Raw genomic sequence first — 27,828 nt, forward strand, 5'->3', positions numbered from 1 at the left:
TGCCTAGATAACACTCCTGGATAACACTGTCTAGATAACACTGCCTAGATAACACTGCCTAGATAACAGTGCCTAGATAACACTGCCTAGATAACACTGCCTAGATAACACTGCCTAGATAACACTGCCTAGAAAACTGCCTAGATAACACTCCTAGATAACAGTGCCTAGATAACACTGCCTAGATAACACTGCCTAGATAACAATGCCTAGATAACACTGCCTAGATAACACTCCTAGATAACACTGCCTAGATAACACTGCCTAGATAACACTGCCGAGATAACAGTGCCTAGATAACACTGCCTAAATAATACTGCCTCGATAACACTGCCTAGATCATACTGCCTAGATAACACTGCCTAGATAACACTGCCTAGATAACACTGCCTAGATAACAGTGCCTAGATAACAGTGCCTAGATAACACTGCCTAGATAACACTGCCTAGAAAACTGCCTCGATAACACTCCTAGATAACAGTGCCTAGATAACACTGCCTAGATAACACTGCCTAGATAACACTGCCTAGATAACACTACCTAGATAACACTGCCGAGATAACACTGCCTAGATAACACTGCCTAGATAACACTGCCTAGATAACACTGCCGAGATAACACTGCCTAGATAACACTGCCTAGATAACACTGCCGAGATAACAGTGCCTAGATAACACTGCCTAGATAATACTGCCTAGATAACACTGCCTAGATAACACTGCTTAGATAACACTGCCTAGATAACACTGCCTAGATAACAGTGCCTAGATAACAGTGCCTAGATAACACTGCCTAGATAATACTGCCCAGATAACAGTGCCTAGATAACAGTGCCTAGATAACACTCCTAGATAACAGTGCCGAGATAACACTCCTCGATAACACTGCCTAGATAACACTGCCTAGATAACACTGCCTAGGTAACACTCCCTTGATAACGCCGCCTAGATAACACTGCCTAGATAACACTGCTTAGATAACACTGCCTGGATAACACAGCCTAGATAACACTGCCTCGCTAACAGTGCCCAGATAACACCGCCTAGATAACACTGCCTCGCTAACAGTGCCCAGATAACAGTGCCTAGATATCACTGCCTAGATAACACTCCTAGATAACACTGTCTAGATAACACTGCCTAGATAACACTGCCTAGATAACACTGCCTAGATAACAGTGCCTAGATAACACTGCCTAGATAACACTGCCTAGATAACACTGCCTAGATAACACTGCCTAGATAACACTCCTCGATAACACTCCTCGATAACACTCCTCGATAACACTGCCTAGATAACACTGCCTAGATAACACTCCTCGATAACACTCCTCGATAACACTGCCCAGATAACACTGCCTAGATAACAGTGCCTAGACAACAGTGCCTAGATAACACTGCCTAGATAACACTGCCTAGATAACACTGCCTAGATAACACTGCCTAGATAACACTGCCTAGATAACACTCCTCGATAACAATGCCTAGATAACACAGCCCAGATAACACTGCCTAGATAACACTGCCTAGACAACACTGCCTAGACAACACTGCCTAGATAACACTGCCTAGATAACACTGCCTAGATAACACTGCCTAGATAACACTGCCAAGATAATACTGCCTAGACAACACTGCCTAGACAACACTGCCTAGATAACACTGCCTAGATAACAGTGCCTAGATAACACTGCCTAGATAACAGTGCCTAGATAACAGTGCCTAGATAACAGTGCCTAGATAACAGTGCCTAGATAACAGTGCCTAGATAACACTGCCTAGATAACACTGCCTAGATAACACTGCCTAGATAACACTCCTAGATAACACTCCTCGATAACACTGCCTAGATAACACTGCCTAGATAACGCTGCCTAGATAACGCTGCCTAGATAACACGGCCTAGATAACACTGCCCAGATAACACTCCTCGATAACACTGCCTAGATAACACTGCCTAGATAACACTGCCTCGATAACACTGCCTGGATAACACTCCTAGATATCACTGCCTGGGTAACACTCCTAGATAGCAGTGTTCAAGTCCTGAATTGAGACTTGAAACCGGAACCTTCATGTGGAAGGAATACGAGAAATACATTTCTTTAAATAAATAATCTGCAGAAAGTTTGATAATGTAGATACTAAACTAGCAGCTTTGAGATTGAGAGTTCAAATCTTTAGGTCAGTAACAGATAAAACTACTACAGAAGCTGCCGGAGTGTCATAAAAATCCTCAGTACCCCAACTGGTGCAACTTCATGTGAGGCATCCTCCAATTTCACATCCAAATACAGACGTTAGGTGGACATGGGAAGATGGATCTAAGAGGAGGGTCCTCAGTGATGTCTGACCAGCAGATCCATTGGCAGCACAGGGACATAGGAGCAGGAGTAGGCCATTCAACCCAACAAGTCTTTAGCCATTCAATTAGATCATGACAGATCATCCACCTGAATGCTACTTTCTCACACTATCTCCATATCCCTTCATGTCATTCATTTCCAGAAAGCCATCAATTTTTGTCTTAAACATGCTCAATGATTGAGCTTCCACAGCTGTTTGGGGTGGAGAATTCCAGAGATTCACCACCCTCTGAGTGAAGAAATTCCTCCTCATCTCAGTCTTAAATGGCCTCACTCTTATTCTGAGATGATGTTCCCTGGTTCTAGACTCAGCAGCCTGGGGAAAAGTGCTATCAGCAACCACCCTGTCACGCCCTGTGAGGATTTTGTCAGAGGTGAATGCTGCCGGCCAGTAAGATGATCTCGAGAGCACCTCAAAATGAAGGTGCTCATGAAGGCTTCCCTCTTCAGTAGTGAAGCTGAGGGGCCTCAGAAAGGGGGGATTGCTCCTCCAGAGGAGTTCAGGTGACTGTTCCTGGACCCAGGCGAGCTTTGCAGTCCCCTAGTGCTACCCATGGCTCACTGACCTCCTGATGGGAATGTTGCCAGTCTCCTGACAGAGTGGCCCGTGTGACACCAGTAAAGTTGTCCTGCTAAGGGAAAATAATCCTTGATTGGGATTTTCATTGCCTGCCTTTCTCTCTCTATGGAAAAGACTGTCAATTCCTGTGACAACCCACCCCCCGGGAAAGGCAACCAGAGGCAGAGCTGTATTGTGGGATTTCCCACTACTTTCCTATTCCCCATATTTCCACAAAACCTGTCTGCACTGGGCTGGGAAAGTTCAGCCAACCCAATCAGATAACCCACCCCCTAATACAGAGGATAAATCTCCGAATCTGACCATCCAGATGATCAACATTCACCTGAGGTAAATCTTGGTGTGGGCCACATCTCCTGCCCTCGGTTAGTTTCTGTGCCGGGTTAAGGGTTGTTAACCATATGGTACATAAACCGGAGTCAAGTGTAGGCCCAGATCATGTAAAGGCTTCAGGTTTCCTCCCCTGAAGGAAATGAATGGCCTACTCCTGCTCCTATGTCCCTGTGCTGCCAATGGATCTGCTGGTCAGACATCACTGAGGACCCTCCTCTTAGATCCATCTTCCCTTGTTCACTTAATGTCCATATTTGGACGTGCATTTGGAGCACGTCTCACATGAAGTTGCTCCAGTGGGGGTACTGAGGTCAAGTTCAAGCTTGGGAGCTGCAAAATGTCCAGGCACCCACAGAAAAATTCAGTTGCATGTTCCAAGTGTGGAACATTTCCCTCTGGGAGAGTTGTGTGACAGGTTGTGTACATAAAGCCCACAATTCTGTACCAAAGTCTAAAAGACAGTAAATGGGTTAGCAGCCCAATTTCTAACATGAGCCCCAGACAAGTCTGTGTGTGTAGGACAACACATCTACACATGTGGGGCCAATTGAGAGAGTGGTTCATAAAGCATACAGTATCCTAGGCTTTATTAATAGGGGCATAGAGTACAAGAGAAAGGATGTTCTGTTAAACATGTATAAGTCACTCGTTCAGATTCAGCTGGAATATTGCATCCAGTTCTGGGCACCACAGATTAGGAAAAATGTGAAGGCATTAGAGAGAGTGCAGAACAGATTCACAAAAATGTTTCCAAGATTAAGGAAGTTCAATAGAAAGATTGGAGCAGTTGGGACAGTTACCCTTGGAGAGGCTTGAGAGGAAATTTGGCATCCAAAATCATGAGGGGTTCGGAGAGAGTCGATAGAGCGAAACCGTTCCCACTTGTGAAACAATCGAGAACGAGAGTATTCAGATTTAAAGTGATTGGCAAAAGAAGTAAAATCGACGTGAGAAAAATCTTTTTCACCCAGCGAGTGGTTAGGGTTTGGAATGCACTGCTTGAGAGTGTGGTGGAGGCAGGTTCGCTCAAAGCATTCAAAAGGGAATTAAAATGTTACGGATTAAGGGGAGGAGGTAGGGGAGGTACTAGGTGAAATGTTCATTCAGAGAGTTGGCACAGTCAGGATGGGCTAAAATGGCCTCCACTGCATTGCAACGATTCAGTAAATACACATGATAAACATACACATCAAATACATACACAAGAATGGCCAATGAATAAACACAATAGGAAAACATAGATGAATGGGCCACTGAATATATAACCAGTTCAATAAATATACAGAAATAGAAAAGTATATTTGCACAGAAAATGAATATTTCCAGACAGATTTATATAAATAAGCTCAGAATTATATATATATATATATATATAGGCCAGTAACAAGCAAGCCAACAAATGCAGAGGCTGAAGTATAACAGTCCATAAATCAATTAACAAACAGCATAAAGGCAAATAAATGGTTCACAATGATGCTGGCTGGGTTTTCACTATCACTTGAATGCATTAAGGGAAAAGTGTGTTGTGCTTTCACCCTTCAATTTCAGTGTGTAAATCCCCTGCAATATGGAGCCAGGCTTGAAGACTGAGCAGCAGCTGGGGGGTGGTGGGATCTGGGGGAAGGGAGTGTTTAGAGTACTGGGGTCTTTTTATATCTTTATGTGGAGTAATTTACCTGTGAGGAGGCCCTCCTGCTCACTGTTGTAACAGTAAAATAGAGAACAGGGGAACTGCATCCAGGAAACTAAACTGACTTTGTGTCGCAAGCAGTATAACTCCTGTCAGCATTTTACAGGTACGTGCTGTGGACCAATAGCTGCAGTCTAAGTCAAAGGTTTCTGCTGACATCATTAATTAAATCATGATTTTAAATTACAACTGGTATGTCTTGCTGCAATTATACAAGGCCTTGGTGAGGCCACACCTGGAATATTGTGTGTAGTTTTGATTTCCTTATCTGAGGAAAGATGTTCTTGCTCTAGAGGGAGTGCAGCAAAGGTTTACCAGACTGATTCCTGGGATGGTGGGACTGCCGTATGGGGAGAGATTGAGTTGTTTTGAATTATATTAGTTAGAGTTTGGAAGAATGACGGGGATCTCATAGAGACCTATAAAATTTTAACAGGACTAGACAAGGTAGATGCAGGAAGGAGGTTCCTGATGGTGGGAGAGTCCAGGTCCAGGGAACATTGTCTAAGGATATGGGGTAAACCTTTTAGGATTGAGATGAGGAGAAACTTCTTCACCCAGACGGTAGTGAATGTGTGGAATTCAGTACCACAGAAAGTAGTTGAGGTCAAAACATGTGTTTCCAAGAAGGAGTTAGATGCTCTTGAGGCGAAGGGGTTCAAAGGATAGGAGGGAAGGTGGGATCAGGCTATTGATTTGGATGATCATAATGAACATGGGGCATGCTTGAAGGGCCGAATGGCCTACTCCTGCTTCTAATTTCCATGTTTCTTTGGTCCAAGGAAGACAGAAATAATCATCCATTACTGCTGTTCCATTCAACAAACTTTTCAATGTAAAGACAAGATGAACTGTAAATGGTCATTTCTCTCATTTATTTCATTCCTGATGATTAAATTGAATTTGTTGCTTTACCATTCAATCATCTCCCCAAAATACTTGACAAAGTCATAGTTGAACTTACTAACTACTAGAACAAGCATCTGTCTTTGAAAAGTAGTGAAATAATTTTGTTACGTGAATCATTAAACAAACCATTTGGAATGGACGATGGATTAATCAGTTAATTGGTGTTTGGGATTGCATGGTTTATTGGGATGCCCCATTAAGAAATGTTTAAATGGCTGCACTATCGACCAAACAGAGATTAGCTCTGATCCCTCTGTATGATAGCAGCCCACCTCATCTGCACCTCTGTAATCAATCATCTACCTACACTGAAATGCTGGAACTGCCTGTCATGCTGCAATGGCAGTAAGAAGTCTCACAACACCAGGTTAAAGTCCAACAGGTTTATTTGATAGCAAAAGCCACTAGCTTTCGCAGCGCTGGAGCGGCGCTCCGAAAGCTAGTGGCTTTTGCTACCAAATAAACCTGTTGGACTTTAACCTGGTGTTGTGAGACTTCTTATTGTGTTTACCCCAGTCCAACGCCGGCATCTCCACATCATGCTGCAATGAACCAGGGCAAGCAACAAGTCCCTGCCCTTCAACACAACCAAACAGTCAATTACAGTCTCCACTATGTCAGTGCAACCAGCAGGCTGGTCAACACCTTCAGACACCATGACAACCACAACCATCCTTAAAGTAGTTTTGGCAGAAACACCTCACGCAAAGCCAACCTTCCACAAAAAAAAGTAATAACAGGGACCATAAAAAAGCTTTTTGGAACAATTTCACATAATAACGTATACTTAGAGAACAAGGCCACTCACAGCAACACTATAAATCAAAACTACATATCATAAGAACATAAGAACTAGGAGCAGGAGTAGGCCATCTGGCCCCTTGAGCCTGCTCCGCCATTCAATAAGATCATGGCTGATCTTTTCGTGGACTCAGCTCCACTTACCCGCCCACTCACCATAATCCTTAATTCCTTTACTGTTGTTCAAAAATGTATCTATCCTTGCCTTAAAAACATTCAATGAGGTAGCCTCAACTGCTTCACTGGGCAGGGAAATCGAGTCAGACATAGCAATGCTACAGCAGCTGGTGAAAAACTCATCCAAGGAGGTAGTTATTAAGGGAGCATCTTAAAGAAGGGAAGTGAGATAGAGAGGTGTAGGAAATGAGTTTAGGGTCCAGGAAGGCATGGTAGTTAGTACTGGACTGATTAAAACCAGGGATGGGGTTGGACAAAAGACATAACTTTATTGAGATGGTGTTCCAGTATCTTTTAAAATATGAATCTGGGCCTATGTCAGACGGGCTATGCAGATTGCCACGCACTCAATTCCCTATTAAACTATGCCGATATTCAAAAATTTGCAAAGACTGTTCTCTTCCAACAGGGTTAATACTTTGAATATTAAAATTCAATCATTAAAAGGACACTGTCTCTTTCCCAAGCAGGGAAACGGAATGGCAGCTGTCCTACACACAATGAGTCAGAGGGAAGAAGAAACTGTCCATAATATTGAGTCACAAAGACAGAGAGTTTTTATCCCTGATCTGTACTGCATTAACCTGTCAGCCAGGACAATGCTGTACATGAGCTCTCCAGTTCCTGAAGAATATCTGGACTGGGGAGGAGAACTATTGGCAATAATGCCCTGGCTATCACCCTGTGAATCCTCTCCTGAATGGTTCAGCCGTGTGACAGAACAGAACTGGACTGTGATACTCATTGAATAAATCTAGGATCACACTGAGACAAAGTGTTTGTCACCCATGGAATTGTGTTTGAGTATTGAATCTCGATCTGCTGGAACTGAAGGGATACCATTGACTGAAGGGAGAATGTCCGATAATGTTCACTGCTTTCTTTGCTCCAGTCTTGAGTTCCCAATTTATTGTCAACAGAAGTAACAAAACCTACTCACTCCTTTCAGTGATTGATGGTAGCACTGATGTGAAGTGATAAATATGGGGTTTGTGATCCAGACCAAGATTTGTGGAGAAATCTCCACAAAAACCAACTATAAACTTGTAGGAGGTGGCCATTCAGCCCCTCCAATCTGCTCCACCATTCAATTAGATCTGTAACTCAACCACATTTACACAACAATGTGCCATATTCTTTGATACCTTAACCTGAATGCCCCAATCAGCCCCCAGCACCCATAGTCTTGGTGGGAGAGCATTCCAGATTTCCACTACCCTTGGTATAAAAATAGTGCATTCTCTGTAAAGAGCATGGCTCTAATTTTAAGATTGTGTTCCCTTGTTTTTTAATTTCTTCACCAGAGGAAATAATGTTTCCGTATCTAACCTATCAAATCCTTTAAAAATTTTAAACATCCAAATCAGATCATTCCTCAATCTTGTAAATCCGAAGGAATACAAGTAAAGTTTCTGCAATCTGTCCTCAGAATTTAATTGCCTTTCTTGATAACAACTCATCAAGGCTCCTTAGGCAGCACCTTCCAAATCCTCAACTGCTACCATCTAAAAGAACAAGGGCAGCAGATATCTGGGAACACCATCACCTGGAGGTTCCCCTCCAAGCCAACATCATCCTGATTTGGAAATATATTGGCCAGTCATACATTGTCGCTGGGCCAAAATGCTGGAACTCCCTCCTAACAGCACTGTACGTGTACCTACGCCTCAGGGACTGCTGCAGTTCAAGAAGGTAGGTAGCTCTTACCTTTGGGGAGTGGAGAGCACCAGACCTTTGAGGGACACTCTTCTGGGAGTGAAGTATAAAGAAAGCGTGAAGATCGAGGCCCTCACTTACCTTCAATGAGTGATTATAGAATCTTCAGACATGATAGAATGGGAGATAAAAAAGGAGGGGGAGTAGAACTAACTGTTAAAAAATGAATTCCCTTTGTGAGAAGGGATGATGTACGAAATGGGTCAACAAACGAGGCTTTATGGGTTGAGCTTAGAAATAAAAAAGGGGCAGTGACACTACTGGGAGTAGACTACACACCCCCAAATAATGAAAGGGAGAAAGAAGAACAAGTATGTGGACACATTTCTGCCTGTAAGAACAAGAGGGCAATAATAGTGGGAGACTTTAACTATCCCAATATCAACTGGAATTTAAACAATATAAGGGGCATTGAGGGAGAAAAATCCATGCAGTATATTCAGGAAAATGTTTTCAGCCAATTAATGACAAACCAACGAGAGGAGATGCAATTCTAGAGCTAGTCTTGGGAAGGAAGAAGGGAAAGTGGGTCAAGTGATAGTTGGTGACCATATCACGGATAGTGATCACAATTCAGTTCGATTTAGCATTACCGTGGAGAAGGACAGCGATAAAGCAGGAATAAAAGTTTTGAACTGGGGAGAGGCAAATTTTGCAGGAATGAGAAGGGTCTTGGCTGAGGTGGACTGGACAGCACTGCTGGAGGATAAATCAGTGGAAAACCAACGGGAAGCAGTAAAAAGCCAGATCCTACATGTACAAAGTAAACATGTCCTCTCCAAATATAAGAGCGGTACTGCCAAATCTAGATCTCCTTGGTTGTCTACAGGAATACAGGGGAAGATCAAACAGAAAAAGAAAGCGTACGATAAGCACAAAGAACTAAGCGCTCCAGAGAGCCGAGACAAATATAAGAAGTACAGGGACAAAGTTAAAAATGAAATTAAAGAGGGGGCATGAAAACATATCAGTATTTAAAGAAAACCCAAAGATGTTTTACCAAAATATTAATGGTAAAAGGTTAGTTAAGAAAAAAGAGGGACCTATCAGAGATGAAGAATGGAACTTATGTGTAGATGCAGAGGCTGTGGGAAGGGTTTTAAATGAATAATTTGTCTCCATGTTTACAAAGGAAAGAGATGATGCAGATTTAGTAAACAGATTTAGGAACACTGTGAGGTATTGGATGGGATAATCATGAAGAGAGAGGAAGTATTCAAAGGGTTGGAATCGTTGGAAGTTGATACATCACCAAAGCCAGATGGATTGTTTCTGAGGCTGCTGCAGGAGGTCAGGGAGGAGATAGCAGAGGCTCTAAGGATGACTTCCCAATCCTCACTAGATACAGGGGAGGTACCAGAAGACTGGGGAAATGCAAATGTAGTTCCATTGTTTAAAAAGGCATTGAAGGAAATGTCAAACAATTATAGGTCAGTTAGTCTTACATTGATGGTGAGCAAATTAGTAGAATCAATCCTGACAGATAGGATTAACTGTCACGTAGAAAGGCATGGACCAGTCAGGGATGGGCAGCATGGATTTGTTAAGGAAGGTCTTGCCTCACAAATTTGATTGAATTTTTTGAGGAAGTGACAAGAAGGGTTGATGAAGGTAGTGCAGTGGATGTTGTGTACATGGATTTTAGCAAAGCATTTGACAAGGTCCCACAGATTGGTCAAAAAAGTAAAAGCCCGTGGGATACAGGGTAACGTGACAAACTGAATACAAGGTTGGCTTGGCAACAGGAAACAAAGGGTAATGGTCAATAGATGCCCTTGTGAATGGGAAGTTGTTTCAAGTGGTGTTCCATAGGGCTCAGTGTTGGGACCCTTACTGTTTGTGTTATATATTAACGATTTGGACGTGAATGTGAGGGGCATGACTGAGAAATTTGCAGGTGACACAGATTGGCCGAGTAATGGATAGTGTCAAGGATAGTTATAACCTCCAAAACGATATCGAAGGGTTTGTGGAGTGGGCGGTAAATTGGCAGATGAATTTTAACACAGAGAAGTGTGAAGTAATGCATTTAGGGAGGTCGAACAATTATAGGGAGTACACAATATATGGAAATATACTAAGAGGGGAAGATGAAGCCAGAGATCTTGGCGAACAAGTACGCAGATCCCTAAAGGCAGCAGTTCAAGTAGACAAGGTTGTAAAGAAGGCATGCGGAATGCAATCCTTCATTGGCAGAGGTATAGAATATAAAAGTAAGGATATAATGTTGGAATTGTATAAAACACTGGTGAGGCCACAACTGGAATATTGTGTGCAGTTCTGGTCACCACATTACAGGAAGGGTGGAATTGCTCTGGAGAGAGTGCAGAGGAGGTTTACAAGAATGTTGCCAGGGCTGGAAAAGTGCAGCTACAGGGAGAGATTGGATAGGTTAGAGTTATTTTCCTTGGAACAAAGAAGGCTGAGGGGGTGACTTGATTGAGGTGTACAAAATTATCAGGGGAAGAGATAGAGTGGACAGGATAAAATTGTTTCCCTTGGTGGAGAATTCTAGAACCAGGGGACACAGATTCAAGGTAAGTGATAGGAGTAATAGTGGAGGCATGAGGAAGAAGTTTCTTACGCAGAGGGTAGTGGGTGTCTGTAATTCGCTGCCTGAGTTGGTGGTTAAGGCAGAGACTCTAAACTCTTTTAAAAAGTACCCGGATCTGCACCTTGAGTGCTGTAAGCTGCAGGGCTATGGGCCAGTTGCGGGAAGGTGGGATTAGAAAGGGCACCTCGGTCTGGCATGGACGATGGGCCAAATGGCCTCCTTCTGTGCTGTAACTTTTCAGTGGTTCTATGGTTTCTATGGTTCTATCACAGCTTCTCAAAGGCAATTAGGGATAGGCAATAAATGCTGGCTTGGCCAGTGACTCCCACTTTCTGTGAAAGAGAAGAAAGAATGTGGTGAATCAATGTTGCACCTTCCTCACGTACAGCACCCAGAACTGAACTTGCCAGAAGGGATCTGACCAAGGCTCTCTTCAACTGTAACAGGTCACAAAGTTCAATCTTTCTGAAACTTTTACAGCAAGTCAAATGAAATGTAAAATCAGAATTTAATATCTTTTACACAATGCACACAGCTGACAGAATTTTATTTCTAGACATTTCTATAAAGCAACCAATCACACCACACTGTCCCACTTGGAGAACAGGACACTCACTCTTGAACTTTAGTCTGGTCAGACCTGGCCTGGCCAGTCAGGTCGTAAAAGCTGACCGACTATATCTCAATTCCCATCCTGTTCCTGACCTTCTTCAGAACCCCTGAACATATTTTTCATTCCTCTTTATCTTACATCATATCAGGGAAGAGTGTTAAACCTGTGTGACTTCAATGTAAAATGTAACTGATTTCCAAATCTTCTCTGTGGAAAACTCCCAAAGTATGATAGACATTGTAACCACTGTAAAGGGTTAACATGTTGACTGTGTGCATTTCTGCACTAACCTTGATCTTTAATGCAGAATGAATCATATTGACCAGTTGAAGAAGCTGCCTCAGTTTTTACACGGACAGTTCGGATGTCCTGTTGGCCAAAGCCTATATTACTGCAGATCGTTATCCTGTATGGAAACAGAAACACATTTAATCAGTTATATTCCATTTACACTCATTTTCTTCCACAGCGTGTTTCACTCTTATTGAAACCTGTTTTGAAGAAGGCTCCAACTCTTCATTCTGCACCATTCTGAGAACAAGAACTCAAAGCTATCAGTCATTCCAGGATTACACTTTGCATTTCTTACTCTGTTGTTAAACATGTGGCAATCTGGAACTGCTAACATTCTGATGCAGGTAAATATCTTGCTGATGTTTGGGATTCCAGTGGAATTTGGACAGTTGAAGATTGACAAAGTTCCTGGAGAAATAGTGCAAATGTTTTCTCTCCATGATCCCGCCAATCTCTATGTTGTGGCAGACAATAAAGACAAACCTGTCCTTATTATCAGGAGAGGAAGCACGAGTGAGATTCAATCTCCAGTTACTGACAGGAGCTTTAGTTAGAGGTATTATAGGAAGTTTCATCACATCACCTCTCACATTCAGCCATCCTGCCCCCACATCAAATCGGGTCCAGATAAAAGCTGGAATAAAGACACTTTGCCTGAATGCACGAAGCATTCAGAACAAAGTTAATGAGTTGATGGTGCAAATCAGCACAAATAGGTATGATCTAGTGGCCATTACAGAAACGTGGCTGCAGGGAGACCAGGACTGGGAGATGAATATCAGGCATTTAGGGAGAATAGACAGGAAGGAAAAGGTGGTGGGATAGCTCTGTTAATAAAAGATAATATCAGGGTAGTTGTGAGGGATGACACAGGCTCTAAGGAACAAAACGTGGAATCGTTATGGGTAGAGATAAGGAATAGTAGGGGGAGAAAGACACTAGTAGGCGTGGTCTATAGGCCCCCAAATAATAATGTTGAGGTGGGGAGGGCTATAAACAAGCAAATAATGGATGCGTGCAAAAACGGAACGGCAATAATCATAGGGGATTTTAACCTGCATATTGATTGGCTGACTCAAGTTGGAAGGGGTGGGATGGCGGAAGAGTTCTTAGAATGCTGTCGGGATAGTTACCTTGAACAGTATGTTACAGAACCGACGAGGGAACGAGTTATCTTAGATCTGGTAATGTGTAACGAGGTAGGTAGAATTAAGGATGTTCTTGTGAAGGATCCTCTTGGGTCAAGTGATCACAATATGGTCGAATTTCTGGTACAAATGGAAGAGGAGAAAGTAGGGTCCCATACCAGTGTCCTCTGTTTGAACAGAGGGAAGTACGATAGGATGAGGGCTGAATTGGCTAAAGTGGACTGGGAGAGCAGACTGGTAGGTAGGACAGCTGAGGAACAGTGGAGGATTTTTAAGGAGATCCTTTTCAGTACTCAGCAACAATATATTCCGGTGATAAAGAAGGACTGTAAGAAAAGGGATAACCAGCCGTGGATAACGAAGGAAATTCAGGAGAATATTAAATTAAAGACCGATGCGTACAGAATGGCCAAAAATAGTGGAGAATTGGAAGATTGGGAAAACTTTAAGAAACAACAAAGAACGACTAAGAAAGCGATAAAGAAAGGAAAGATAGGTTATGAAGCTAGGCTAGCTCTAAAGATAAAAGATGATAGTAAAAGCTTTTACAAATATATAAAAAGGAATAGAGTGGCAAGAGTGAATGTTGGACCCTTGGAGGACGAGAGGGGGGATTTAATAGTGGGAAATGAGGAAATGGCTGAAACTTTAAATAAGTTTTTTGTGTCGGTGGAAGACACTAATAGTTTACTGAATATTAACGATAGAGAGTTGGTAGGAGGAGAGGTACTCAATACAATTAATGTTACCAGGGAGGCAGTGCTTGGTAGACTAACGGGACTGAAGGTGGACAAGTCCCCGGGCCTGGATGGAATGCATCCCAGGTTACTGAAACAAATGTCAGAGGTAATAGCGGATGCATTAGTGGTTATTTATCAAAATTCGTTGGATTCTGGGGTAGTGTCGGCGTATTGGAAAACGGCTAATGTTACGCCGCTGTTTAAAAAAGGAAATAGACAAAAGGCGGGTAACTACAGGCTGGTTAGCTTAATGTCTGTAGTTGAGAAAATGCTGGAATCCATCATTAAAGAAGGAATAGCAGGCCATCTGGATAAGAATGGTTCCATTAAGCAGACGCAGCATGGATTCATGAGGGGATAGTCGTGCTTGACGAACTTGTTGGATTTTTATGAAGATGTGACTAGTGCGGTTGACGGAGGGGAACCGGTGGATGCGGTGTTTTTGGATTTCCAAAAGGCGTTTGATAAGGTGCCTCACAAAAGGTTGCTGAAGAAGATTGGGTCACACGGAGTTGGGGGTAGGGTGTTAGCGTGGATTGGGGATTGGCTATCCGACAGGAAGCAGAGAGTCGGAATAAATGGGTGCTTTTCTGGTTGGCAGATGGTAACTAGTGGCGTGCCGCAGGGATTGGTACTGGGGCCTCAACTATTTACCATTTATATAGACGATCTGGAGGAGGGGACTGACTGTAGGGTAACAAAGTTTGCAGACGACACAAAGATAAGTGGAAAAGTGAATTGTGTGGAGGGTGTAGAAGGTCTGCAGAGAGATTTGGACAGGCTGAGTGAGTTGGCAAGGATCTGGCAGATGGAGTATAACGTTGACAAATGCGAGGTTATTCACTTTGGAGGAAATAATAGCAAATTGGATTATTATCTAAATGGAAAAAAATTACAACATGCTACTGTGCAAAGGGACCTGGGGGTCCTTGTGCATGAGATGCAAAAACCCAGTCTGTAGGTGCAACAGGTGATCAAGAAGGCAAATGGGATGTTGGCCTATATCGCAAGGGGGATAGAATATAAAAGCAGAGATGTCTTGCTGCATCTGTACAGGGCATTGGTGAGGCCGCAGCTGGAATACTGTGCGCAGTATTGGTCCCCTTATTTGCGGAAGGATATATTGGCCTTGGAGGGAGTGCAGAGAAGGTTCACCAGGTTGATACCAGAGTTGAGGGGTGTTGAATATGAGGAGAGACTGAGCAGATTGGGTTTGTACTCCTTGGAATTTAGAAGACTGAGGGGGGATCTTAGAGAGACCTATAAGATAATGAAGGGGCTGGGTAGGTTAGAGGTGGAGAGATTCTTTCCACTTAGAAAGAAAGCTAGAACTAGAGGGCACAGCCTCAAAATAAAGGGGGGTCAGTTTAGGACAGAGTTGAGGAGGAACTTCTTCTCTCAGAGGGTGGTGAATCTCTGGAATTCTCTGCCCACTGAAGTGGTGGAGGCTACCTCGTTGAATATGTTCAAATCACGGATAGATGGATTCCTGATCGGTAAGGGAATTAGGGGTTGTAGGGATCAGGCGGGTAAGTGGAACTGATCCACTTCAGATCAGCCATGATCTTATTGAATGGTGGGGCAGGCTCGAGGGGCTAGATGGCCTACTCCTGCTCCTATTTCTTATGTTCTTATGTTCTTACATGGCCGTCATTGGTCCGTCATTCTGCCCTCACATGGCTGCCATTCGTCACCCATCCTCGCCGTGCCCTGCCCCCACCAACAGGAAGATGAACAGAGGGTTTGTCTGATTCTTGGTGGTAGGTGAGACAGCTTTTATCCCCATTGCCAATCTTGCTTCCAATAAACAGAATTGTTCAAACAAACTGGAAAAATACTGGGGGCAATTCTCCCAAAAATTCCTAAGTTTTGAATTTGGGTAAAAACTGAAGGAAATCCCATTGTTTTTTTTCAGCGGGAATTTCAAAATGAATCTCCCACACTCTGTGAACTGCAGAGTGCACGAGTGAGAATCATGCTGAAATTCAGTGGGCGGGGCCTGTTTCCGCTGGAGAGGCCGGCAGCGTAGCATTGAGCGGGACACTGCACCTGCGCTGATCTGTCAGTGCTGAGATCAGAGCATGCACAGTAGTCCCGCACTGCCAGCCTCCCAATCGCTGGCCAGCCCCGCGACCCCCACATTGTTGGCCCTCTGATCCCACCAACCCCCGATCGCTGGCCAGAAATTGGCGCGGAGCTGACGGCGCCGGAAATTTGGCTGCCGGAGACACACTGAGGCTGTGTCGCTCAGTGCGGAGCCCGAAAATGGGCTCCGCTCAAGTCTCCTGGCTCACTGCACCACAAAAGCAGCTTCGTGGGCTGGGAGAGTTTTATTTCCTTATTCCTTCTTGGGTTGTGGGTATTGCTGCTAAGACCAATATTTGTTACCCATCCCTAATTGCCCTTGAACTGACTGGCTTGTTAGATCATTTCAGAGGGCAGTTAAGAGTCAATCACACTGATGTGGATCTGGATTCACATGTTGGCCAAACTGGATAAGGGTGACAGATTTCCTTCCCTAAAGGACATTAGTGAATGAAATGGGCTTTTGCAGCAATCAATCATAGTTTAATGGTCACCATTATTAAGACTAAAAAGTAAAAGTAAAGTTTATTTATTAGTCACAAGTAAGGCTTACATTAACACTGCAATGAAGTTACTGTGAAAATCCCCTAGTCGCCATACTCCAGCGCCTGTTCGAGTCAATGCACTTAACCTGCACATCTTTCGGACTGTGGGAGGAAATCAGAGCACCCGGAAGAAACCCACGCAGACATGGGGAGAATGTGCAAACTGCACACAGACAGTGACCCAAGCAGGGAATAGGAACCCGGGTCCCTGGCACTGTGAGGCAGCAGTGCTAACCACTGTGCCGCCGTGCCGCCGTGCCGCCCCTAGCTTTATCTTCCATATTTATTAACTGAATTCAAATTCCACCAGTCCTTGAGCATTTGTCTGGATCTCTGGATTATAGCCCAGTGACATTACCACCATGTCACCCTTAGACTAATTTGAAAAGAAAATTTGGAATCATTCTGGTCAGAACACACTCTGGCCAGTCCAGGAATCAAACCCACAATGTTGGCATTATCAACACCATACTCTAACCATCGACGCTAAACAGCCATCTCAATACCTTATAACAACTCATTTATAATATTTCCCCAAGTTGTTCACAGCACGAACCAGAGGATTACTCTTTCATTCTTGAAGGTTCTGAGTAGCCTGAAGGATTGGCAACTCTAACTTTCTTGGGACATCTCCTAATTTTCCCACCAGACTTTACTGCAGAGGATGAACGGAGAGCTGGGGGAAGTTTCCTGATCTCCTCCTTGCGTTGCAGAGTGAAGACAGGGGAAACCTGAAGACATTCTACCCCTGTGTCATTGCTGTAATTTATAAGAAAAGGTTTCTGCATTATGAAGCTGAAGGCAGTCAGTTTTGAATCATTTGTAGCTCGTGTTTTATGATGACGATAGGATTTGATAGGGAGAAACTACCGATATGAACTCTAATGGAGAAGTCCTAAACAAGAAGGCATAACCTTAACGTTAAGAGCCAGACCGTTCAGGGGCAAAATTAGGAAGCATTTTATCACAGAAAGGGCAGTGTAAATCTAGAACTCTCTCCCTTAAAAAGCTGCTGAGCAGGGGGGTCAATTGGAAGTTTCAAAACTGATATTTATGGGTTTTAGTTGGGGAGGGAATTGTGGGGTGTAGAACCAAGGATAATAGATGGAATTTAAGATACAATTCAGCCACGATCCAATTGAATTGCAGAAGAATCAGGACCTGAATTTCCTACAACAATGGCTACTCTGAAAATATTTCATTGTCTGTAATGTGTTTTGTGAAGTGTGAAAGTGGTGAAAGGAATTGTAGAAGTGCAAATCATTGAATCATAGAAACCCTACAGTGCAGAAGGAGACCATTCGGCCCATCGAGTCTGCACCGACCACAATCCCACCCAGGCCCTACCCGCTAATCCCTTTTTTTTTAACCCGCTAATCCCTCTAACCTACGCATCCCAGGACTCTAAGGGGCAATTTCTAACCTGGCCAATCAACCTAACCCGCATATCTTTGGACTGTGGGAGGAAACCGGAGCACCCGGAGGAAACCCACGCAGACACAAGGAGAATGTGCAAACTCCACACAGACAGTGACCCGAGCCGGGAATCGAACCCGGGACCCTGGAGCCGTGAAGCAGCAGTGCTAACCACTGTGCTACCGTGCCGCTTTTTTCATGTTCCCAATGCACATGGGCATCAGCAAACATTCCCACAGCAGGTACATCGTGGGCTAGACACACGATAAAGCTATTTGTTCATGTCTTCTGTCGCAGCCTCAGAGAAACATATAGAGCTGCACCAGTCATCATTCCGCCCTCTCAGAGTAGGAATACCAATTCTCAAATTATGAGTTGGTATATGCTTTTCATTTACTGAAAAAAGGCCTGGATTTTTCACACAAACCCACCTCGCAGCTGTACTGGTAGAGGTAGACACCGAGTTAACTCACTGTGACACTTAGTTCTCCAAAAGCCCATCATTATAAATTCTGTAGTATCTTGACCTTGTTCAACCTAGATCAGAATTATTGGAGACTTTGATGGGGTGAATAAGGAGAAGCTGTTTCCACTGACAGGTTAAGCAATAACCAGAGGGCACAGATATAAGATAATTAGCAAAAAAAACCAGAGGGGAAAAAAACAGATATAAGACACAACTGTGAGTCAGATTCTCAGGATCAAAGTCTCCTCTTCCTGCAGTTTGTAAAAGGATTCGGTGTGATGTTTTTGAGTAATCAGAGATTGGTTCAGACTGGGCACAGAGTGCAAAGCTGCTTACATTCTGATACGTGGCACTACCAACCATCCATAAGAAATGTAAGATGCCTCAATGAAACTGGATGTGATGCCTTTGAGAGATTGGGATTGAAGAAGAGGTTCCTTTGCTCAGCTTCAAACTCAGCTATCCGAGGAATATTCAATAACAAGAGCAATAGAAAAATGGGATCGCATATTATTCCTGAACAGTATCTCTGACCTTGATAAATTAAAATAAAGAACGAAAAGATGGACACAGAAATGCACAATTGTTATTGTCAAAACAAGATTAGCCCCAGGGCAGATGTGGTCACAATGTGCAATAAATATTTCAGACTATATTTATTGTCTCTCATGAAATTTATTCCATTTTAACCTGAACCTGTGACTTGGAAGGGTAAAGGTGTTAAAATGTGATGTCATTCTGGATAGGCTAAAACGTGTTCATTTCTTACTGTGTAAACAACATTCCTAGACTGTTTGCTGAATCAGTGATGGAGAGGCAGAATATAGTAAGAGTTAGAATTGACTGCAGCATGCAATGTTGATGAGTCACTGTAACAAGCACACTGGGACAATAAAAATGTCAATGATGTTTTATGCTGTTCTCAGAGGACATCTTCAGATAGTTCTAATTACTGATTACAACATTAACACTTTTCTGATATTAACTGAAGAGTGTAAAGAGTGAATCATTCAACACGGGTCATGGTGCTAAATACTGAATAGTAGAAGTCTCACCATGATAAAATAAACAACTGTCCACTGAACAACTGAGAATATGAACAAATAACCTCTTTCTCATCAATTGGTGAGATTTAGGCTCAGTTGCACATCCTCGCTACAGAAAGAAGTTAACAGCACAAGACCAGCTCTCTCTCTGTCTCTCTGAGTGGGAGATTAGAGTCTCTCTCTCTCTCTCTCTGAGTGGGGGATTGGAGTCTGTCACTCACTGTGAATGGGAGATTCGAGTCTCTCCCTGTCTGACTGGGAGATTGGATTCTCTCTCTCTCTATCTGAATGGGAGATTGGAGTCTGTATCTCACTGTGAATGGGAGACTGGAGTTTCTCTCTCTCTGAATGGGAGATTGGATTCTGTTACTCAGTTTGAATGGGAGATTGTAGTCTGTGTTTCTGTGAATGGGAGCTTGGAGTCTGTCACTCACTGTGAATGGGAGATTGGAGTGCCTCTTCCTCTCTGAATGGGAGATTAGAGTCTCTCTCTCTCTAAATGGAAGATTGGAATTTCTCTCTGGATGGGAGATTGGAGACTGTCACTCACTGTGAATGGGAGATTGGAGTCACTCTCTCTCTCTGAATGGGAGATTGGAGTCTCTCTCTCTCTCTGAATGGGAGATTAGAACGAAGAACAAAGAACAGTACAGCACAGGAAACAGGCCCTTCGGCCCTCAAAGCCTGTGCCGCTCATTGGTCCAACTAGACCATTCGTTTGTATCCCTCCATTCCCAGACTGCTCATGTGACTATCCAGGTAAGTCTTAAACGATGCCAGCGTGTCTGCCTCCACCACCCTACTTGGCAGCGCATTCCAGGCCCCCACCACTCTCTGTGTAAAAAACATCCCTCTGATATCTGAGTTATACCTCGCCCCTCTCACCCTGATCCCGTGACCACTCGTGATCGTCACCTCCGACCTGGGAAAAAACTTCCCACTGTACACCCTATCTATACCCTTCATAATTTTGTACACCTCTATTAGGTCTCCCCTCATTCTCCGTCTTTCCAGGGAGAACAAGCCCAGTTTACCCAATCTCTCCTCATAGCTAAGACCCTCCATACCAGGCAACATCCTGGTAAACCTTCTCTGCACTCTCTCTAAACCCTCCACGTCCTTCTGGTAGTGCGGCGACCAGAACTGGACGCAGTATTCCAAATGTGGCCTAACCAGCGTTCGATACAGCTGCATCATCAGACTCCAGCTTTTATACTCTATATCCTGTCCTATAAAGGCAAGCATACCATATGCCTTCTTCACCACCTTCCCCACCTATGCTGCCACCTTCAAGGATTTGTGGACTTGCACATCTAGGTCCCTCTGTGTTTCTATACTCTTGATGGCTCTGCCATTTATTGTATAACTTCCCCCTCTCTCTCTGAATTGGAGATTGGAGTCTTTCTCTCTCTGAATGGGTGATTGAAGACTGTCACTCACTGTGAATGGGCGATTGGAGTCTCTCTCTGTCTCTGAATGGGAGATTGAAGTCTGTGTCTTACTCTGAATGGGTGGTTGTAGTCTCTCTCTCTATCTGAATGGGAGATTGGAATCTATCCCTCACTGTGAAAGGGAGAATGGAGTCTGTCTTTCTGAATGGGAGATTGGATTCTGTCACTCAGTTTGAATGGGAGATTGAAGTCTGTGTTTCTGTGAATGGGAGATTAGCGTCGGTCACTCACTGTGAATGGGGGATTGGAGTCCCTCTCTCACTGTGAATGGGGGATTGGAGTCCCTCTCTCTCTCTGAATGGGAGATTGGGGCCTGTCACTCACTGTGAATGGGGGATTGGAGTCCCTCTCTCTCTCTGAATGGGAGATTGGGGCCTGTCACTCACTGTGAATGGGGGATTGGAGTCCCTCTCTCACTGTGAATGGGGGATTGGAGTCCCTCTCTCACTGTGAATGGGGGATTGGAGTCCCTCTCTCACTGTGAATGGAAGATTGGAGTCCCTCTCTCACTGTGAATGGGGGATTGGAGTCCCTCTCTCTCTCTGAATGGGAGATTGGGGCCTGTCACTCACTGTGAATGGGGGATTGGAGTCTCTCTCTCTGTGAATGGGAGATTGGAGTCTCTCCCTCTCTGACTGGGAGATTGGAATGTCACTCACTGTGAATGGGAGATTGGAGTCCCTCTCTCACTGTGAATGGGAGATTGGAGTCCCTCTCTCACTGTGAATGGGGGATTGGAGTCCCTCTCTCTCTCTGAATGGGAGATTGGGGCCTGTCACTCACTGTGAATGGGAGATTGGAGTCTCTCCCTCTCTGACTGGGAGATTGGAATGTCACTCACTGTGAATGGGAGATTGGAGTCTCTCCCTCTCTGACTGGGAGATTGGAATGTCACTCACTGTGAATGGGAGATTGGAGTCTCTCCCTCTCTGACTGGGAGATTGGAATGTCACTCACTGTGAATGGGAGATTGGAATCTCTCACTGAATTGGAGATTGGAGTCTCTCTTGCTCTGAATGAGAGATTGGAGTCTCTCTCTCTCTCTCTGAATGGGATATTGGAGTCTGTCACTCACTGTGAATGGGCAATTGGTGTCTCTCTATCTCTCTAAATGGCAGATTGGGGTCTGTTAACAAACAAACAAAGAACAAAGAACAATACAGCACAGGAACAGGCCCTTCGGCCCTCCAAGCCCACACCGCTCACTGGTCCAAACTAGACCATTCTTTTGTATCCCTCCATTCCCACTCCGTTCATGTGGCTATCTAGATAAGTCTTAAACGTTCCCAGTGTGCCCACCTCCACCACCTTGCCCGGCAGCGCATTCTAGGCCCTCACCACCCTCTGTGTAAAATACGTCCTTCTGATATCCGTGTTAAACCTCCCCCCTGCCTCACCTTGAACCTATGACCCCTCGTGAACGTCACCACCGACCTGGGGAAAAGCTTCCCACCGTTCACCCTATCTATGCCTTTCATAATTTTATACAACTCTATTAGGTCACCCCTCATCCTCCGTCTTTCCAGTGAGAACAACCCCAGTTTACCCAATCTCTTCTCCTAGCTAAGACCCTCCATACCAGGCAACATCCTGGTAAACCTCCTCTGTACTCTCTCTAAAGCCTCCACATCCTTCTGGTAGTGTGGCGACCAGAACTGGGCGCAGTATTCCAAATGCGGCCGAACCAACATTCTATACATCTGCAACATCAGACCCCAACTTTTATACTCACTGTGAATGGGAGATTGGAGTTTCAATCTCTCTGAATGGGAGATTGGATTCTGTCACTCAGCTTCAATGGGAGATTGTAGTCTGTCTTTCTGTGAATGGGAGCTTGGAGTCTGTCACTCACTGTGAGTCGGAGATTGGAGTCTCTCTCTCTCTGAATGGGAGATTGGATTCTGTTACTCAGTTTGAATGGGAGATTGAAGTCTGTGTTTGTGTGAATGGGAGCTTGGAGTCTGTCACTCACTGAATTGGAGATTGGAGTCTTTCTCTCTCTGAATGGGCGGCACGGTAGCACAGTGGTTAGCACTGCTGCTTCACAGCTCCAGGGACCTGGGTTCGATTCCCGGCTTGGGTCACTGTCTGTGTGGAGTTTGCACATTCTCCTCGTGTCTGCGTGGGTTTACTCCGGGTGCTCCGGTTTCCTCCCACAGTCCAAAAATGTGCTGGTTAGGTTGATTGGCCATGCTAAAAATTGCCCCTTAGTGTCCTGAGATGTGCAGGTTAGAGGGATGGGAGGGTAAATATGTAGGGATATGGGGATAGGGCCTGGGTGGGTTTGTGGTCGGTGCAGACTCGATGGGCCGAATGGCCTCTTGCTGTACTGTAAGGTTTCTATGGTTTCTATGGTGTCTCTCTGTCTCTCTGAAGAGAAGTGTAGGGAAGTGTAGGGAAGCTGGTAAAAGAGGTGGAGGAGTAGCATTGTTAATCAAGGATAGTTTAACGGCTGCGGAAAGGCACTTCGAGGGGGATCTGCACACTGAGGTAATATGGGCTGAGGTTAGGAATAGGAAAGGAGCGGTCACGTTGTTAGGAGTTTACTATAGGCCCCCAAATAGTAATAGAGATGTGGAGGAAGAAATTGCTAAGCAGATTATGGATATGTGTGGGGGTCACAGGGTAGTTGTCATGGGGGACTTTAACTTTCCAAATATTGATTGGAACCTTTGTAGGTCAAATAGTTCGGATGGGGCAGTTTTTGTGCAGTGTGTGCAGGAGGGTTTCCTGACACAATATGTGGATAGGCCGACAAGAGGTGAGGCCACATTGGATTTGGTACTGGGAAATGAACCGGGCCAAGTGTTAGATTTGGTTGTGGGAGAGCACTTTGGAGATAGTGACCACAATTTGGTGTCTTTTGTTATTGCAATGGAGAGGGATAGGGCCGTACGGCAGGGCAAGGTGTACAATTGGGGGAGAGGTAATTATGATGCGATTAGGCAAGAATTAGGGGGCATAAGTTGGGAACAGAAACTGTCAGGGAAAGGCACAAATGAAAAGTGGAACTTTTTCAAGGAACAAATACTGGGTGTCCTTGATAGGTATGTCCCTGTCAGGCAGGGAGGAAATGGCCGAGTGAGGGAACCATGGTTCACAAAAGAGGTGGAATGTCTTGTGAAAAGGAAGAGGGAAGCTTATGTAGGGATGAGGAAACAAGGTTCAGATGGCTCGATTGAGGGTTACAAGTTAGCAAGGAATGAGCTGAAAAAGGGGCTTACGAGAGCTAGGAGGAGACGTGAGAAGTCCTTGGCGGGTCGGATCAAGGAAAACCCCAAGGCTTTTTACTCTTATGTGAGGAATAAAAGAATGACCAGGGTGAGGTTAGGGCCGGTCAAGGACAGTAGTGGGAACTTGTGTATGGAATCAGTAGAGATAGGCGAGGTGATGAATGAATACTTTTCTTCAGTGTTCACCAAGGAGAGGGGCCATGTTTTTGAGGAAGAGAAGGTGTTACAGGCTAATAGGCTGGAGGAAATAGATGTTCGGAGGGAGGATGTCCTGGCAGTTTTGAATAAACTGAAGATCGATAAGTCCCCTGGGCCTGATGAAATATATCCTAGGATTCTTTGGGAGGCAAGGGATGAGATTGCAGAGCCTTTGGCTTTGATCTTTGGGTCCTCACTGTCCACGGGGAAGGTGCCAGAGGACTGGAGAATGGCGAATGTTGTTCCTCTGTTTAAGAAAGGGAATAGAAATGACCCTGGTAATTATAGACCGGTCAGTCTTACTTCGGTGGTTGGTAAATTGATGGAAAACGTCCTTAGGGATGGGATTTACGACCATTTAGAAAGATGCGGATTAATCCGGGATAGTCAGCACGGATTCGTGAAGGGCAAGTCGTGCCTCACAAATTTGATTGAATTTTTTGAGGAGGGAACCATGTGTGTTGAAGTTTAAGAGCTGTGGGGTTATGCTGCAACTGTACAGGACCTTGGTGAGACCACATTTGGAATATTGTGTGCAGTTCTGGTCACCTCACTATAAAAGGATGTGGAAGCGCTGGAAAGAGTGCAGAGGATTACCCCCTGTTAATCAAAGCTAACACACTATAGGCCTTCTTCACAGCTGTATCCACTTGAGTGGCAACCTTTAGAGATCTGTGGATATGGACCCCAAGATCTCTCTGTTCCTCCACAGTCTTCAGAACCCTACCTTTGACCCTGTAATCCACATTTAAATTTGTCCTACCAAAATGAATCACCTCACATTTATCAGGGTTAAACTCCATTTGCCATTTTTCTCAGCCCAGCTCTGCATCCTATCTATGTCTCTTTGCAGCCTACAACAGCCCTCCACCTCATCCACTACTCCACCAATCTTGGTGTCATCAGCAAATTTACTGATCCACCCTTCAGCCCCCTCCTCTAAGTCATTCGTAGAAATCACAAAGAGCAGAGGACCAAGCACTGATCCCTGTGGCACTCCGCTAGCAACCTGCCCCCAGTCTGAAAATTTTCCATCCACCACCACCCTCTGTCTTCGATCAGATAGCCAGTTACCTGTCCAATCGGCCAACTTTCGCTCTATCCCACACCTCCTTACTTTCATCATACGCCGACCATGGGGGACCTTATCAAACGCATTCCTAAAATCCATGTACATGACATCAACTGCCCTACCTTCATCAACACACATGGTTACCTCCTCAAAAAATTCAATCAAATTTGTGAGGCACGACTTGCCCTTCACGAATCCGTGCTGACTATCCCGGGTCATGAAAAGGGAATACAGGGAATTAGGGAGACAGCTGAGAAAGAGGAAAGCAAAGGTGGTAATCTCAGGATGACTGCCTGTGCCACGGGAAGGTGAGGGCAGGAATGGAGTGAGGTGGAAGATGAATGTGTGGCTGAGGGACTGGTGCAGGGGGCAGGGATTCAGGTTCCTGGACCATTGGGACCTCTTTAGGGGCAGGGGTGATCTGTATACAAAAAACGGGTGGAACTTGAATCACAGGGGGACCAATATCCTGGCCGGTAGGTTGGCTAAGGCTACTGGGGAGAATTTAAACTAGATAGGTTGGGGGGAGGGGAGCTAGAAGAGTTGACTAGGATCAAGGAACTAATTGATGGGGGGGAGGATGCAGGGGTAAGGGGAATTACAAAATTAATGGTAGAGGAGAGGGTGCAAGTGAATGAAGGCGGTAATTTAGATAAGGGAGTAGAGGGAGAGGGTGTTCGCGACTCATCAAAGCGGGTCCAGATAAAAGCTGGAATAAGGACACTTTGCCTGAATGCACGAAGCATTCGGAACAAGGTAAATGAGTTGATGGTGCAAATCAGCACGAGTGGGTACGATCTAGTGGCCATTACAGAAACGTGGCTGAAAGGTGACCAGGACTGGGAGATGAATATCCAGGGGTATCAGGCGTTTAGGAAGAATAGACAGGAAGGAAAAGGTGGTGGGGTCGCGCTATTAATAAGAGATAATATCAGGGTAGTACTGAGGGATGACATAGGCTCTGAGGAACAAAACGTGGAATCATTATGGGTAGAGATGAGGAATAGTAGAGGGAGAAAGACACTAGTAGGTGTGGTATATAGGCCCCCAAATAATAATGTTGAGGTAGGGAGGGCTATAAACAAGCAGATAAGGGATGCGTGTAAAAACGGAATGGCAATAATCATGGGGGACTTCAACATGCACATTGACTGGCAGACTCAAGTCGGTAAGGGTGGAATGGAGGAAGAGTTCTTAGAATGCTGTCGGGATAGTTTCCTTGAACAGCATGTTACGGAACCGATGAGGGAACGAGCTATTTTGGATCTGGTATTGTGTAATGAGGTAGGTAGAATTAAGGATCTTATTGTGAAGGACCCTCTTGGGTCTAGTGACCACAATATGGTCGAATTTCTGATTCAGATGGAAGAGGAGAAAGTTTGGTCCCAAACCAGTATCCTCTGTTTGAACAGAGGGAAATATGATAGGATGAGGGATGAATTGGCTAAGGTAGACTGGGAGAGCAGGCTGGCAGGTAGGATAGCTGAGGAACAGTGGAGGATTTTTAAGGAGATCCTTTTCAGTTCTCAGCAAAAATATATTCCAGCAAAAAACAAGGATTGTAAGAAAAGGGAGAACCAGCCGTGGATAACGAAGGAAATAAAGGAGAGTATTAAAATAAAAACAGCTGCGTACAGAGTGGCCAAAAATAGTGGAGAAACAAGTGATTGGGAAAAATTTAAGAAACAACAAAGAGAGACTAAGAAAGCGATAAAGAAAGGAAGGATAGACTATGAAGCTCGGCTAGCAATTAATATAAAAAATGATAGTAAAAGTTTTTATAAATATATAAAAAGGAATAGAGTGGCTAGAGTGAATGTTGGACCCTTGGAGGACGAGAGGGGGGAGTTAATAGTGGGAAATGAGGATATGGCTGAGTCTTTAAATAAGTTTTTTGTGTCGGTCTTCACGGTGGAGGTCACAAATAGTTTGCCAAATATTAACGATAGAGGGTTGGCAGCAGGAGAAATACTTAATACAATTAATGTTACCAGAGAGGCAGTGCTGGGTAGACTAATGGGACTGAAGGTGGATAAGTCCCCGGGTCCGGATGGAATGCATCCCAGGGTATTGAAAGAAATGTCAGAGGTAATAGTGGATGCGTTAGTGATTATTTATCAAAACTCGTTGCATTCTGGGGTAGTGCCGGTTGATTGGAAAACGGCTAATGTTACGCCGCTGTTTAAAAAAGGAAGGAGACAAAAGGCGGGTAACTATAGGCCGGTCAGCTTAACGTCTGTAGTAGGGAAAATGCTGGAATCCATTATTAAAGAGGAGATAGCAGGGCATCTGGATAGAAATGGTTCGATCAATCAGACGCAGCATGGATTCATGAGGGGAAAGTCGTGCTTGACGAACATGTTGGATTTTTATGAAGATGTGACTAGGGCGGTTG

At 44.5% G+C, this 27,828-nt stretch overlaps 1 protein-coding gene across 1 annotated transcript in view; it reads right to left on the minus strand.

The window, feature by feature from the left end:
* The window catches only part of susd5 (sushi domain containing 5), an 86,692-nt gene that overhangs the window by 8,064 nt on the left and 50,800 nt on the right, over positions 1-27,828 (minus strand). The window contains exon 5 of the mRNA XM_078215523.1: positions 12,030-12,145. Coding sequence (XP_078071649.1) covers positions 12,030-12,145 — 116 coding nt within the window. The remainder of the gene's footprint in view (positions 1-12,029; positions 12,146-27,828) is intronic.

The sequence above is a fragment of the Mustelus asterias genome, chromosome 7 (genome assembly GCF_964213995.1).
Source record: "Mustelus asterias chromosome 7, sMusAst1.hap1.1, whole genome shotgun sequence".
Lineage (NCBI taxonomy): Eukaryota > Metazoa > Chordata > Chondrichthyes > Carcharhiniformes > Triakidae > Mustelus > Mustelus asterias.